Source organism: Haliotis cracherodii, unplaced genomic scaffold (assembly GCF_022045235.1).
Source record: "Haliotis cracherodii isolate W230 unplaced genomic scaffold, xgHalCrac1.p SCAF_18, whole genome shotgun sequence".
Taxonomy (NCBI): domain Eukaryota; kingdom Metazoa; phylum Mollusca; class Gastropoda; order Lepetellida; family Haliotidae; genus Haliotis; species Haliotis cracherodii.
Window position 1 is genome coordinate 6,887,557 of NW_027266273.1, and position 15,676 is coordinate 6,903,232.

General features: G+C 40.8%; 2 protein-coding genes across 2 annotated transcripts; both read left to right on the forward strand.

The window, feature by feature from the left end:
• The first annotated feature begins 2,489 nt into the window (after positions 1 to 2,489).
• Positions 2,490 to 4,127, forward strand: LOC139465210 (heavy metal-binding protein HIP-like). Its single transcript, XM_071246877.1, has 2 exons — positions 2,490 to 2,769; positions 3,654 to 4,127. The coding sequence occupies exons 1-2, from the start codon at positions 2,529 to 2,531 to the stop codon at positions 4,055 to 4,057; spliced, it is 645 nt and encodes a 214-aa protein (XP_071102978.1). The 5' UTR covers positions 2,490 to 2,528; the 3' UTR covers positions 4,058 to 4,127.
• A 2,754-nt stretch (positions 4,128 to 6,881) lies between these two features.
• LOC139466017 (myb-related transcription factor, partner of profilin-like) lies at positions 6,882 to 10,361 on the forward strand. Its single transcript, XM_071248033.1, has 6 exons — positions 6,882 to 7,045; positions 7,682 to 7,844; positions 8,046 to 8,106; positions 8,271 to 8,333; positions 8,581 to 8,655; positions 10,294 to 10,361. The coding sequence occupies exons 1-6, from the start codon at positions 6,882 to 6,884 to the stop codon at positions 10,359 to 10,361; spliced, it is 594 nt and encodes a 197-aa protein (XP_071104134.1).
• Positions 10,362 to 15,676: the final 5,315 nt, after the last annotated feature.

Below are 15,676 nucleotides of genomic sequence, written 5' to 3' on the forward strand. Positions count from 1 at the left end.
AACACATGTTACTTCTGAGTAAAGTACAGATTCTATTACTTTTTGGGGTTGAGTCCCATCCGCGTTTCGAACCCTCACTGCCAGAGTGAGGACCCTAATCGCCGGCCACACAAGTCACGAAATGCTTTTTCAACATCGAGGAAGACGCACAACATAATTATACTCTTGATTGCATGAAGCTCTTTGTGGTTTAGTCTGGAGTCGTACATGATGGTCAGTACATGAGTGTGTAAGTGAGTGAGTTGGGTTTAACGCCGCTTTTAACAGTATTCCAGTCATATCACGGCGTGTCAGCTTAATGTGGGAGGAAAGCCCAAAGTGATGCAGGTCTCAGACGTTTACCACTTCGGTGAAACCCACGAGCACGGGTATGGTGCTGACAAACCTAGAAACATAATCGGGGCGAACCGGGATTCGAACCCACAATCATAGGTTTCTAGCGTGCCCAAGGGACGCAACTCTGCACAGCGAATCGCGGCGCCTTGGACGACTGGGCCACCCGTGCCCCCGTCAGTACATGAATATCCAAGTGTAAAGCGTGACTGTATTCTTGAGATAAGCATGTTCTTCTCAAGAAAATAATTCAATCGATTTGTGACTAATCTTTCCCCAATTTTACATGGATTTGAAGTTAGTTAAACTGGTCTGTATGATGCAGGCATAGTTGGGTCTTTCCCTGGTTTTGGAACTTGAACAATGATGGCAGGTGTCCAGACTTCAGGAACAGTCCCAACATATATTTATATGTCGGATAATTGAAAGAGCAGAATCAGGTAAAAGCGCATAACATAGGTCATCCACCTTGACGAGCTTCTACCCCATCCATCTTTTCGAGATTCTATCCTATCCACCGTCTACCCATCAACCTTGACGATTTTCTAACCCATCAACCTCTTCGAGCATTGAACTCATTCGCCTTGTCGAGCTTCTACCACACGCTTCTACACCATCCATCTTGTCGAGCTTCTATCCATCCACCGCGACGATCTTCTACCATATCAACCTTGGCGATCTTCTAACTCATCCACCTCGTCGAGCTTCTACCCATCCGTCGTGACGAGCTTCTACCCCATTAACCGAGACGAGCTTCTACCCATCCACCTTGTCGAGCTTCTACCCCATTAACCGAGACGAGCTTCTACCCCATCGACCTTGTCGAGCTTCTACCCCATTAACCGAGACGAGCTTCTACCCCATCCACCTTGTCGAGCTTCTACCCCATCGACCTTGTCGAGCTTCTACCCCATCGACCTTGTCGAGCTTCTACCCCATCGACCATGTCGAGCTTCCACCCCATCGACCTTGTCGAGCTTCTGCCCCATCGACCTTGTCGAGCTTCTTCCCATCCACCATGACGAGCTTCTACCCATCCACCTTGACGAGCTTCTACCACACCCACCATGACGAGCCTCTTACATCATCGAACGGGTTGACGGACAGGATTTGACTGGATAACGGACCTGATAGATGGAACAAGTGTACTGAACTGCAATAGGAAAATAAATTAAGCGCGTTATATATATATTTATTCACTTTTAAAGCTTCAATGGAATTATATGTCAACGTAGGTACATATAAATGTAATAAAAGTGACCGATTACTCTTTCACAAAGGGGATATAATAATTATGTAATAGTATAAATCGTTTCCCCATATGTATGACAAGTGGGTGGTGTATTAAAACTATTTTCTAAATATTCTCCAAAAATCACGGGTTCCATTATAATTTCCTAACTGAAAGTACTTGGCACAGTGCATTGTTGAGTTTCCTGGGTAATGTGGGTTATATGTCGGACATATCAAATGAATCACAGAACGAATAATTGAGAATGTTCTATCTCTGCGTTTAGCAATATTCCAGCAGTGTCAGTGTGACGGATACCAGAAATGGGTCTCATACAATATACCCATGTTGGGAATCGAACCTGGACCTTCAGAATGACAAACGGCTGGCTACTCCACCACCATTAAGAGGAGTTTGACACGTGCGTGTCCATATAAAAGAATCGCAACGAAACAGTACATTCCGCAACAAGTTCATAACAACTAAACAATCATTGTAAATATAAAACGCCAGTACAAGAGAATAACCAGTCTTGATTATCCGAAGAAACACATTGCATTTGGCGTAAAGGGAAATATTTCTGTGAAAGAACCGAACTGCATCAGGTATCTCTACCCTGTCTTCAAATTAGTCATTATCAAAACCAGTAAACTGAAACTTTGAAACAAGAAGTCCTTTCAGTGCTGGAGTGTCTTACTTTGCGACCAGATTGTAGCTGTGGCTGTCCTGTGGATCACGGAAAGTCGGGTTAAGTATGTCATGAAATCAGATATGTTTGAGTAGTGACACTTCCACTTTACATATATTTCAAGTGTTAAATCAATTCTAAAGAGGAAGAGGCACTAATGCCGGATGCACGTCATTGTGAAAACGGAAGAATGATATCCACAATTACACTGACGCGTTCAAACTAGGTTATAAACCACGTCTATCTGCAGTGTGACACTTTTCATGAGCAGTGATCATGATGCATTGTCTGTTTGTGTCGTGGTTATTTGTTCTTGCTGCCTGTGCCACCAGCATCCCTGAAGATGACAAGAGACCGAGTAGTATTGTAGACAGTTTGTTCAACAACATGCTACGACTGGAACGCACTGTGGCTATCATGTCAACAGAACTGAAGACCATGGCATCAATGCAAGAATCAATGAAATCTGCTCTACGGGACAAAGACGCATTGCTGGCCAATATTACACGATCACTTGGTAAGTATGGAAATGTTGACCCGTTAGAATCGCATGGACTGACCAGAGTGAAATTTCTGAGAACTATCCGAAAGTACTATTTGTTGGAAATGGATAAAATCGTCTGCAGGTATGAACGGTGATGCAATAAAGTAAACCTGTACATAAGTCGAAGCTTACCTTGTGATACGGTGACATTTCTTACAGTAATCATTGCAGTCATGGTTCGCAACCGTGGTCTTGGTGCCGTTTTGCAAAACAACCTTAGCGCTACAGCTATCGTAGGTCTATTTTGAGGTGGGGCGGTCGTCACGCTGAAGACCCGGGTTCGATTCCGGACATGGGTTCAATGTGAGAAGCCCATTTTCCCCGCCGTGATATTGCTGGAATATTGATAAAAACGGCGTAAAATCAAACTCACTTACTCACTATGTTAAGGCCGGGGAGTTACGATCACAGCTCTATGATCGCTTTGTACAGCGGCAGCCTGGTGGATAGAGCGTCTGCCCAGGGAGCGGAAGGTGTGTGCCTGTTCTTATGTAGCAACCTCAAGACCTCAGACCGTTTCCTTGATCAGTGTAGACAGACAAACTTTCACATTTATATTTATGGATGTAATGCCATCGTTCTTGAGGACATGTCCGCATCAGATACATCTAAACCACGAATATCATCAAACACGTTCCTCATAACTTTGACTATTACAGCATTGGGGGAATTCACGTAAATGTAGATATGAATATTATGAATATTACATTAACAAAAATATATTTAGTGCGTATCAGATACATTCTATGTACATAAGATACATTCAACCAATTAACAATATTCGTTTGAACCCTAAACAAGTTTTGAGATTCAAGGATGAACTAGACTGCTAAATAGCAAAAATACTTTGTTTTCAGCGGCTCAAGCAACTGACGTAGCATACAGCGTGTCCCTACAGACAGACATCGACCAGATTGTAAAGAAGCCTCTTACATTTGACACCGTGCTGTACAACAAAGGTGATGCTTACAGCAAGGCTACAGGTATATTCACAACTCCCGTGTCTGGCACATATGTCTTCTGGGCAAACGTGATGGTAAGATCTAGCGCCTTTATGGCTATCCGCATCTTTAAAGGAGACACGATGTTTGGTCAGGGTTACATCGAGGGAAAGATGTATGGCGTAGCATCCACCACAACTACTACCCATCTGGACCAAGGAGATCAGGTCTGGATGCATGCTCACATCAGTACAAACACCATTCCTCTGAGGGGACGCGCACTTTCAAGTTATGGAGGAACGCTCATACATGCTGATTAATGGAGCTGGGATTTCAGTGTCAGCGCATTGTACACTGTTACCTGTACATGAATACATATGTTTTATTCAATTGTTGTTTTCTCTCTGCTTATCATTAACAATAGTGAGTGTTTGCATGTTTGTATGTGTGTTTGTTGTTTAACGCTGCACTCAGCACTATTCAAGCGGTCTTTAAATAATCGAGTCTGGACCTGACAATCCTGTGATTGACAACATGAGCATCAATCAACGCAATTGGGATACGATGACATGCATCAACCGAGCCTGACCACCCGATCCCGTTAGTGCGTGAGGTTGTGTTTAACACAGTTAACCCTTTTCGTCACACCCCTTTTCATCACTGATTTTCAGTGATCCATTTATACAAGTTTCGTCTCTATTTAGTGTGAGAGTGAGTGAGTGACTGAGCTTGGTTTAACGCCGCTTTTAACAGTATTACAGTAATATCGCGGCGTGTCAGGTTAATGTGGGAGGAAAGCCCGAAGTGATGCAGGTCTCAGATGTTTACCACTTCGGTGAAACCCACGAGCACGGGTATGGTGCTGACAAACCCAGAAACACAATCAGGGTGAACCGGGTATTAGAACCCACAATCATAGGTTTTTGGCGTGCCCAAGGGACGCAACTCTGCACAGCGAATCACGGCGCCTCAGACGACTGGGCCATCCGTGGCCCCTCTGGATTTAGACATAGCCATATCAGTTTAGTTATCTTTTGAACACTAATTATTAAAGTATTTGTAATTACACATGTGACAGTATGATAAACGTTCGTACATGAATCAATCTTAGCATAACCAATGTTACTAAACTGTTTGATTCAAAAGTTCTATTTTTCGAATAGGTCTGAAAGATAATCTGAAAATGTCTAATCTGAAATGTCGTTACGGTTCATCTCCAATAGTGATAATTACATTCACACATTCACATAATTAACCCATGTTATGTCAACCTGGCAGTGAATGACTTCTCTCAACACAGCAATAGTGTCTCCTTTGAACAAATAGTACCTATCATAATCTCCAGTAAATCCTATTGACAGAACCATTTCAATCAATTTTCAAAAAGCATAGTTAATAGAGCGGTACTCCTACATCGAAATTTATACATATACGTTTTCAATTTTCAAAAAAAATAATAAAGCAACCGACGTGGCGTACAGCGTTTTCCTTGAGTCAGACATCAACCAAATTGGAGGAACGCCTTTGACATTTGACACCGTCTCATATAACAAGGGGAATGCTTATAACAAGGCTACTGGCATATTCACGGCCACCGTATCTGGCACATACCTCTTGTGATGGTAATATCTAGCGTCAGCATGGAACACCGTATCTTTAGAGAAAGCACGATGATTGCTCGTGGTTTTATCACTGGGCAGCAATATGGCGTAGCATCCATCACCACTTCTACACACTTGAACCAAGGAGACCAGGTCTGGATGGATGCTTATGACAGCGCAACAATAAGCATTCCGCTGAGAAGAGCAGCATGTTTAAGTTATGGAGGAATGCTCACACACGTCAATTCATGAAGCTGGCATTCCAATGCCCTTAGCAGTGTACACTGATACACAAACATGAATAAACATACCATATGAAGGTGTTTTTTCTGACTTCTGATCGTTAATTATAGTGAGTGAGTGAGTGAGGTTTGTTTGTCGCAATCAGCAATATTCCAGCAATACGACGGCGGTCTGGACCAGACAATCCAGTGATTGATATCATGAGCATCGATCCACGCAGTTGTGATGTGATGACATGTATCAACCAAGTCAGCGAACGCGGCCACCCGAACGCGGCCACCCGATCCCGCTAGTCGCCTCTTACGACAAGCGTAGTCTTTTATGGCAAGCATTGGTTGCTGAACACCTATTCTATCCCGGATTTTCATGGCTGAGCAGAAAAGTGGAAAGAGTGAGTGAGTGAGTGGTTTTAACGCTTCAGTAAACAATATTATTATATTGTCATGGTATAAGAGGAAAGTAAGTCAGTAATAAAACGTTTTCTATGGAATACTAGAAGGGCCACTGTCGCGTTGTCCCATTGTCGTTTTGTCGACCTTACAAAAACAAGCAAAAGGTGTCAATATTAACCAAAGCGCGACAATGCGACAACGCGGTATATTTTGAGACGTCTTCTAACCCGGATCTTTGAGACAGTATACTGTGTCTGAGTGGGGTATCCATGTTAAACTGCGGCATGGTATATCAGTGACTTAGCACCCCTCTTTTGAAAACCAAATGTAGCAAGTTGTAGATAATCCCCCCACCCCTCATTGAGTGAGGATTTTGATATTTCAATAAAAATGCTGGAAACGCCCTTGTCAGGGTCCACGGATCTGGGTGCCGTTTCACGAAAGCCTCTTAGCGCTACGACCTCCTAACTGCTGCGACCTAGTTTAGGATGTCCTAATGACATGTCTTACGACCGTTTCACAAAGGCATCGTAAGCCCGTCGTAAACCCCTCTTAAGATAAGAATGAGATTACGATTTACGACATCCTAACTTGCATAGCAACGCTATACAATTCAAACCGGAAATTGAAGCGCACCTGTTAATTTTTTATCAAAAAAGAGCCAGATGCTAAACATGAATGAAATAAAAGCTCATATGGTGAGTATAGATAACTACAAACCTGTTCGAGTTTAATGATAGTCTGTTACACATCAAAGTTCCATCTATAGCTGTCAAGTGTGAGGGTTTGAATCCAGCGACAACAAGCTGCATCGGCAAAAATAGTAACTCTCTTGTGTGGAAACACGGAAGATTGTAATATTAGAGTTGTTCCCCTTCGTAGCGGCAGACGACCTTAAGATATATATTATGGACGCTTCTGGACTGAAGAAAAGAAAGAGACACTTCTCCTCGGCTGACATAGATATCATTGTGTCAGGCGTGGAAAGTAATTTTGACACGCTGAATTCGGCCTTTACAAATACAGTGACAAATAATACAAAGAAGAAGATTTGGAAAGATATCACCACGAAGCAAGCGCCTTTTATTCTGATGAAACCTTAAAATGAAACTCTCATAAAATATAAAAGTGAGTCTATGATTTTCACCCATGAAACCAGGGGGACATTCCACTATATATTCATTTCTTTATTTATTTCAACTTACATATTTGTTTCCCAGAATGTTCAAAAACGTAACAAGAATTTGTCATGTGTTTCAAGGGTCATAAAATGTGAGGTAGAATGTAACAAATTGGAAATGGGGGGAAAGGTTTATTGAGAGAAGTGGATCTATACTGGATTACATAATGTAATGATAGTTAAATAAGGTCAGATTATTTTCATTTGTTTGGTTTCACTTTATGACATAAACAACTACGAACCACCACTTCACTTCAAAATTTTATTAACCTCTCACTGTTAATGATCATGGCATAATGATCAAATATGAAAGAACAGGAGAGTGGGTGAGTGATTGTTCCTCAAAACCACATCATCAATCTTGCCAGTTTTTTTCATGATGAACAAATAAATTAACATCTTACACGAATTTAACACAGTACAGTCGTATTTCTAAATAAAGATACCAATTTCAAATAATTTTCACAAATGACACCATTACTAATCATAATAATATAAAATAATAATGATAATAATTTTAAATATCAGACTAAATGACACTGGTGACATAACCCGGAATAAGGATGAAGTACGTAAGAAATGGATGGACATGAATGGATGTGTGAAGAAGGCAGAGTCAGCCAGGAGGCTGAATGCTAGGAGGACTGGTGGTGGACCACCCCCAGATGACCTAACTGCAACTGAAAAGAGGGTAAATAATTAACATAGATTCATGACAGCATGAAGCCTACAAACAAAATGTTTCAATATGTACCTGATAAAGTAAAATGGTTTGAAACATATTGAGTTTGTGTGACAATAGACATAATTCATGAAAAACTAATTGTGTATTACACATTTTAAAATAAACTATTATTATAGTAATATAGCCACCAATTCCTTCTTTAAATAGATTCTACAACTGATTCCATCCTGTGCTACTGAGGGGATCTCAGGAGGCATGGAAACACCTGGTAATGATGACACTTCCTTCTTGGGATTCATGTACATGTGTATTAAAGTCAATAAAGAATGTAACTTAATCAAGTTTTATGGGTATTTGATGGTATATTTAGGACATATTGACAGTATTTGTTATGATAACACCAATGAAAAATATGTTTTTTTTATTTAACAGTGTTCAGCATGATTCCTTCAGTAGCTGATGAAGCTGAAGAAGCTACACAGGCATTAATGTTTGGTAAATAATACTTCAAACTCATTTATTTCTTTGTTTTGAAGATGTTAATAAACTAAATATTGCCATATTCAAAAACTAATACCTCCTGCATATTGGCAAATTCCCCTTACATATTAAATGTATTATAAATGAACACATGCATACAAAAGAAATATTTGAGATTTATCGATGCACTTAACGGTCAGGCACAATTAAGCAAAATCTTCAATACAAATATTTTAGTGCACTCACAACTTATATATTTCAGATTCTCCACAGGAGGTGTTTTACACTCCACTGACAGCTACAAGCACAGGGGAAAATGATTGTGGAACTATCACAGGTATGAAATAATTTTTAATAATAAAGATAATCAAATGTTAAAATTTACACTGACATGGTGAATAAATTCATATACTTGGTGCTATTTTATTCTAAAAATCCAAGTGTATGCTGTAAATACATGTGAACAAACTGAATACGGGTACCCCATGTGAGATGTTAGCAGTTACAATTATCTTAAATATATATATATGAGCGTGAAATATAATATAATATCGTCCCGATCACGATTCGCCAAAACCACGGCGGAGTCACTAAAATGGAAATTTGTATGTACTATAATTTGTTATGCCACCCCATTACATTTATATCAGATTTATTTAATTCTGTCAGCATCATCACAGAATTCAAGTTTCAGCCATCGAGAAACCTGAATGAAACAGGCTGTTTATTTATTACATCAGCAGAGCTGCTTTTACTTCACTTCGGGCTGTATAGAGTACGGCCGGAGTTGCTTCGCTTTACATACACCCTCGTTTACATCCTTTTATTGACTCTTGCAAAGCTGCTTGTGTGTTTGATTTTTCATGTTTGATGTTGCCCACTAATACAATCCAATTGGTGCATTTGAGCCTTAATCAATGACAGGGTTAAAGTTCCCCGTGTTACTCTGATGATTCGTAATGACTTAAAATATAATCTTGTTATAATAAAAAGATGATGCAGTTTCTTTGTCAGTATACTATGAGGAACCCATGCTTGCCTTAAGGCGACTAACAGGGTTGGGTGGTCATACTCGTTGATTTGGTTGATGCCTGTCATCGATCCCAATTGCGTGGATCGATGTTCATGATATCAATCACTGGATTGTCTGGTCCAGACTCGATTATCTACAGACCGCCGTCATATAGCTTATGAAACAAACAAGCAAACAAACAAACAAACAAACAGTATACAATAAATGGAAATAATCAACTAATACAAGATAATTCGTGTGCACTACATATCTCTCCATTTATGGGTGTGTTAATATTTAGTGTCGCTTCCTCTATAGTTTGAGTGTGATTGCTGAGTAAGTATTGAAGAGTGCATTGTTTGACGAAAGGACGCACTGGTACAAATAAAAACCCGAGCATATATCATACATGTATGTGACTTGGCTTTCACAGCAAAATGACACGACCCATACATATATTCAATAACTAAACTCTAAAATTGAACGTGTTTATTTTGAATTCTATTAGAAATCTAAACTACACTGTCGAAGTCTAACTGAATAAATGATTGAGTGACGTTCAATGCCACCATCAGCAGGCTTCCAGTCATACCATGGCGGCCTTTACAAAGTCATTACCTGGACCAGATAATCCAGTGACTGGAAACACGAGCAGCGATGATCCCGGCACAGAGTCTGGTCCCCTTTAGTTGTCCAGTACAAGAATGGGGAACTGGGGGCCTATTCTCCCCCTGAATCCTCATGGGTAGGCAAATGAAATAATGAAATATAAGTCATTTAATATGTTCAAAATTTATCATCTCAACCTGTTCCACATCATATCACTGAACATAACACGGCTGATCCGATTCGTATACATAACCATTCGCCAGTTTTCTTCTAATTACAACCAGCAGATATAGAGGCTGCATACCGTTCGATAGACAGCTTGACCTGTTCTGATCAGCAAATGATCTTCATCAGGACGACTCTACGAGTCGAAACAAAAATCTGCAGATCCCGACATGGCAAAGGAAGCTAACCCTGCATGATGCATTGCAGCTCTTAAAACTTGGTTGCAAATTTGACCTATTAGCAATGTCCAAATATGCTTGTGTCAGCTTGATATCGGAGGAAAGCCCAAAGTGGCCTTGGCAGTTTACACCATTGGTGAGGAACCAGGAGGACGGGTATGGTTTGAACAAACCAAGGATAATAATGTAGGGTAATCTAGGATTCGAACCCACGATCATCGTATGCAGGTGGTCTAAGTCTGCACAGCCAACTGCGTTTAAACGCACAGGCACAGAATAGACTGTCGATGATATATGAATATTAAAACCTGTTATGTGAATGCATGATGACAAACGTTGATATTACTCACCATAGATCATCAAATTGGTAGACCAGGATTGTGTGGACAGTGGTAATCCATGGACATCCCATGTAAGTGCACGTGCATTCCATGCTCCACTGTACAGGGATGGCTTAGTAGCAATTTGTTTGTTTGTTGTATAACGCCGCACTCAGCAATATTCCAACTATATGACTGCGGTCTGTAAATAATCGAGTCTGGACCAGACAATCCGTTGATTGACATCATGCCCATCAATCCACACAATTGGGATACGACGATATGCATTAACCAAGTCAGCGAGCCTGACCACTCGATCCCGGTAGGCGCCTCTTACTTTTAAAGAAGGTATATCAATCTCTGTGTGATATTTCTGTCAATCGTCTTGAGTCATACAGTTTTGATTTACTTTATTTAATTCATTGTTTGTGTAAGAACTAGCGATGCGGCGTCTGCAACATGTGTAGCCTACGGGATCGGTTATGGTGCTGGGTGGCATCACTATCACTGACCGAACCCCACTCCATGTTGTGCAAGGAAGGGTAACGTAGAGGGAAATGTCCGAGTAACTCTCCATTTCTTCAAAATAATGGAGCAGAGGCCCTGCAGGGGCCGAGGCCCATTATTTTTAAGGAATGGAGAGTTACGAGTATAATTCCCTGCTTAAAACTCATCCCTACTTTTACACTTTGACAAAATATTCTTTTGTTGAAAATACTATTTGTAAAATACACCAGAACTCTTTGTTGTCTGTATTTCTACTGCATGAGTCGCCCTTGCGTGATGCACGGGGAATGCGTCCTCTGCCGCTGTTGCAAATGCAACGCTCCGTCGCGAGCTGACATTTACAATGCATGGTACACGGCTCTTCGTAATTTCTTTGGGCTTTCGTTGGGTTAGTATTCATCGCATGCACACTGTTAATACATGCTGACGGGAATAATAGGAAATATAGAGCCCCGAAGAAGGGCTATTTATATTACCTTATTTGTTTTTCTCTCGCAAAAGGTTTATCTAATTGCTATAAATAGGAACATTGTTGTAGGTAACCTGCTCTAACACAAATTATATAATATTATTTTGAGCTTTTAAGCATCATGCAAAATTATGAAAATATTTAATAGTTAATTTCACACCATACTTTTTGTGCCGCCGTAGCTGAGGTTGACAATTACACTTTAGCAAATCAAACGATACGGGTTCGAATCCTGCTGGTGACACATGTTTTCGGAAAAAAATGAAATTATTCACTTGTCAATAAATGTAAAAAATACTTCCGTCCATTCCAAGTGGAAATTAATTCAAATGTTGCCTCAAGATAATGTACAGTTGAAAAACAACTCTCCATTCCTGAAAAATAATGGAGCGTTGAAACAATAGAATGACGTTACAGATGTGTTTTAATGGACAGTACTCTCGGGACAACATACTGACACGCTTTTTTGGTCCCGTTTGCAATGCGTGTGGGTCGACGTTTGTCTTTCAGGGCGACAACGCCTGTGCTCACCGTGCACGAATCGTCAATCGTCACTTCCGACAGAACAACATCCATGGAATGCCATGGTCATTAATGAACCCAAATCTTTCCCCCATTGAACACGCCTGGGACATGATGGGAGATATGAGGTCGACCACATTGGCTGAACTTGGCAGGCGCTGCAAGAGGAGTGGGACAGATTCCCTAAAAATCGCCAGTATGTCTCGTCGAGTGAATGAATGTTTGAAAAATCGAAGCGGTATACCCACCACTGATAAAAAACGTCGTTTTTCATTTCCCATCTTACCTCTATCGTCCTTCAAGATCGTTCGCTGTCATAACATCTACTGTCACACTTCCCTACCGTTTGTAATGTGACTAGACACTAATTTCTCTCTTACATTTTCTGAAATATTAAGTTATTTGCACGTATCTCCTTCTTTTATTGAAGAGTATATGTTCGAATGTACGAACTCAGACGGACCAGTACTACAGTCAGTGAGTGAGTGAGTATGGTTTTACGCCGCTTTTAGCAATAGTCCAGCAATATCAGGGCGGGGGACACCAGAAATGGGCTTTACACATTGTACCCATGTCGGTAATCGAATCCGGGTCTTCGGCGTGTCGAGCGAACGCTTTAACCACTAGGCTACCCGACCGCCCCCACCAGTACTACAGAGAATCGTCAGTACATTAAAATGAGATCGTGCGGTGAACATATGCAACAATCACCTGTGTTACCATACAAGTACATACACAATTGTAAAGGTGTCATGTAATTATCTCTGGCGATCAAGTGCAAATAAGCACCCACCATCTGTCACAATGATAGAGGTGTGAAGTGATTATTGCAGGCGATTTGAAGCATTTGACATCTGTCTAACATCGCTTCTCCACGTGCTACACACCTAGGTGTAAGGTATACCACATATCCTGCAGGGTGGCATGAGAAATATTTTAGGTGTTTTGATACGCTATTCTGTATGCTCAGATCCACAGTGCCCCACATGATGTTTAAAAATAATCCTTAAAGACATGAGGTTCCCCAACCTTGCGCCTTCACAGGTTATACTTTCTGATTGGACACAAACGACACAACACATTTATTACATACGTCTACAGTACATACACGATCGTGGGATAAATCAACTAGTGATTTAATGGTACAAAAACAATACCTGTATGTTCAATATTGGTCAAATAGCTAATGATATTTAGATGTACGCATAGAGATTCAGAGTGACTAACCACTGTATGACAATATGAGTGATTAAAACTTTCCAAAGCCCCGGTGAAGTTTTCAAAATGTTTTATTGTAGACATGCGCAGGACATTTCCAAATTTAACGCATCAGTAACAAAGGCGATGTCCGATGCAATTCCCGGATTGACTTGTTACCATATATTCTCGTTTCCGCCTTTGCATGTGTTTGTGACTGATGCCATCAGTGGGGCAGGATACGCTCACCTTTTCAACATTTGGCATCATCACTATTTGAATGTTATTTATGAATACATGATTATGATATAGTCAGAATCGTACAACGGATTCCGCGCCCAGCAGTGATTTCTAAAGATTATGGAGACGGTTTATTAAAACAAGTCACGCTTTGTTTGTTTGTTGTTTAACGCCGCACTCAGCAAAATCCAGCTATATGACGGCAGTCCGTAAATAATTGAGTCTGAATCCGACAATCCAGTGATTGACATCTGAGCATCGATCCATGCAATTTGGGTACGATGTATTTGCATGAACCAAGTCAGTGAACCTGACCATCCAATCCCTGTTAGTCGCCTCTATCAACAAGCATGGTCGCCTTTTACGGCAAGCATGGGTTGCTGAAGTCCTATTCCAACCCGGAACTTCACTGGTCACATGTCATACAATATATGGTGAGTTGAGCAAGTAGTATAACTGACAGTGGCGTTGAACAATATTCTCACACTCGCTCATTTTCAGAATCCTATGCACAAATGTAAGATAAAACATCAGTACTGTGTTTCCAACTTATAAGTTATAGTGATTACCAGTAAGGTTGGCTATTGATATACTGTGGACGTCCAAAATCATAAGCTATGTCAGGAATTGGACATGTTATCGGAAGTGATATATGGCCCGTCAGCGGTTCATATTTTATTGCTGGCTACTCAGAATGAGATAATGATGCTTCAAGTTTTGAACCAAATTGTAAAACAAGCGGATGATAACATTGACACTTCCGTCAAGCTAAGGTATAAAACACACCGGGCTTCCACTGTACCATGCTTACCCCGCCCAGTGATCATGATGCGTTGTATGTTTGTGCTGGCGTTGTTTGTTGTTGCTGTCTCTGCCTCCAGCAGCCCTACGGTATACAACAGACCGAGTACCAATTTAGATGGTTTGTTCACTGCCATGCTTCGACTGCAACGCACTGTAGCTGTGATGTCAACAAAACTGAAGGCCATAGAATCACGTCAACAGAGGAGTGAAAGGAAGATGTTATCAATGATATCTAATCTTCAAGGCAAAGACGCACTTCTCGCCAACATTACAAGAGCTCTGGTTGCATCAGGTTAAGAATCAATGAAATCCGTACTACGGGACAAAGATGCACTGCTGGCCAATGTTACATGATCACTTTATTGCAGAAATGTTGACCCGATAGAATCGCGAAACTAATCTCCCATGAGAGTTCAATTTATAAGCTGAGGAAATTACATGTGGCTTACATAAACTCTCGTTCTTGAGACTGAGGTATGTTTCCTTCTTATATTCCTCATAAAATCTCAGATGATAATATATGTTGTAGCAGCATCACGACGGGTACATGTGGGTTGTATGCTTCCTGAGTTAGGTATAAAACCCAACGAGGGACGCATATATGGACATTGGTGATAAACGTTAACTTATTATAACACCACGGCCGAAAACATGGCTATACTGGTTTTTTTTCTTATGCACATTCATTGTTCATTTATTGTAATTATATGTATGTATGTATGTATGTATGTATGTATGTATGTATGTATGTATGTATGTTGTTGAACGCCGCCCTCAGTAATATTCCACCTATATGACGGCAGTCTGTAAATACTCGAGTCTGGACCAGACAATCCAGTGACTGTGACATCATGAGCATCGATCCACGCAATTGGGATACGATGTATTGCATTAACTAAGTCAGCGAACCTGACGACATGATCCCGTTAGTCGCCTCTTACGAAAAGCATAGTCGCTTTTACCGCCAGCATGTGTTGCTGAAAACCTATTCTTACCCGGATCCAACACAGCTGGTATGTCGATGATTGTGGCGTTAAACAATATTCTCACACTCGTTGTTTGGAACGATCCAATATCCGCTCACATTGAGGAGCAAAACAAAATCCGTACCTGATAGACGGCCCGTCAGCTGTTCATATTTTGATGCTGACCATGCACAATGAGATCATGATGTCTGGTGGATGATAATCAATATTAACATTGACACTTCCGTCAAGCTAGGGTATAAAACACACCGGGCTTCCACTGTACCATGCTTACCCCGCCCAGTGATC

Coding starts and splice junctions, on each gene's coding strand:
- LOC139465210 (XM_071246877.1), top strand. CDS start 2,529: ATGATGCATTGTCTGTTTGTGTCGTGGTTATTTGTTCTTGCTGCCTGT. Junction 2,770..3,653: donor CAATATTACACGATCACTTG/GTAAGTATGGAA, acceptor CTTTGTTTTCAG/CGGCTCAAGCAACTGACGTA.
- LOC139466017 (XM_071248033.1), top strand. CDS start 6,882: ATGGACGCTTCTGGACTGAAGAAAAGAAAGAGACACTTCTCCTCGGCT. Junction 8,107..8,270: donor AGGAGGCATGGAAACACCTG/GTAATGATGACA, acceptor TTTATTTAACAG/TGTTCAGCATGATTCCTTCA. Junction 8,334..8,580: donor TACACAGGCATTAATGTTTG/GTAAATAATACT, acceptor TATATATTTCAG/ATTCTCCACAGGAGGTGTTT.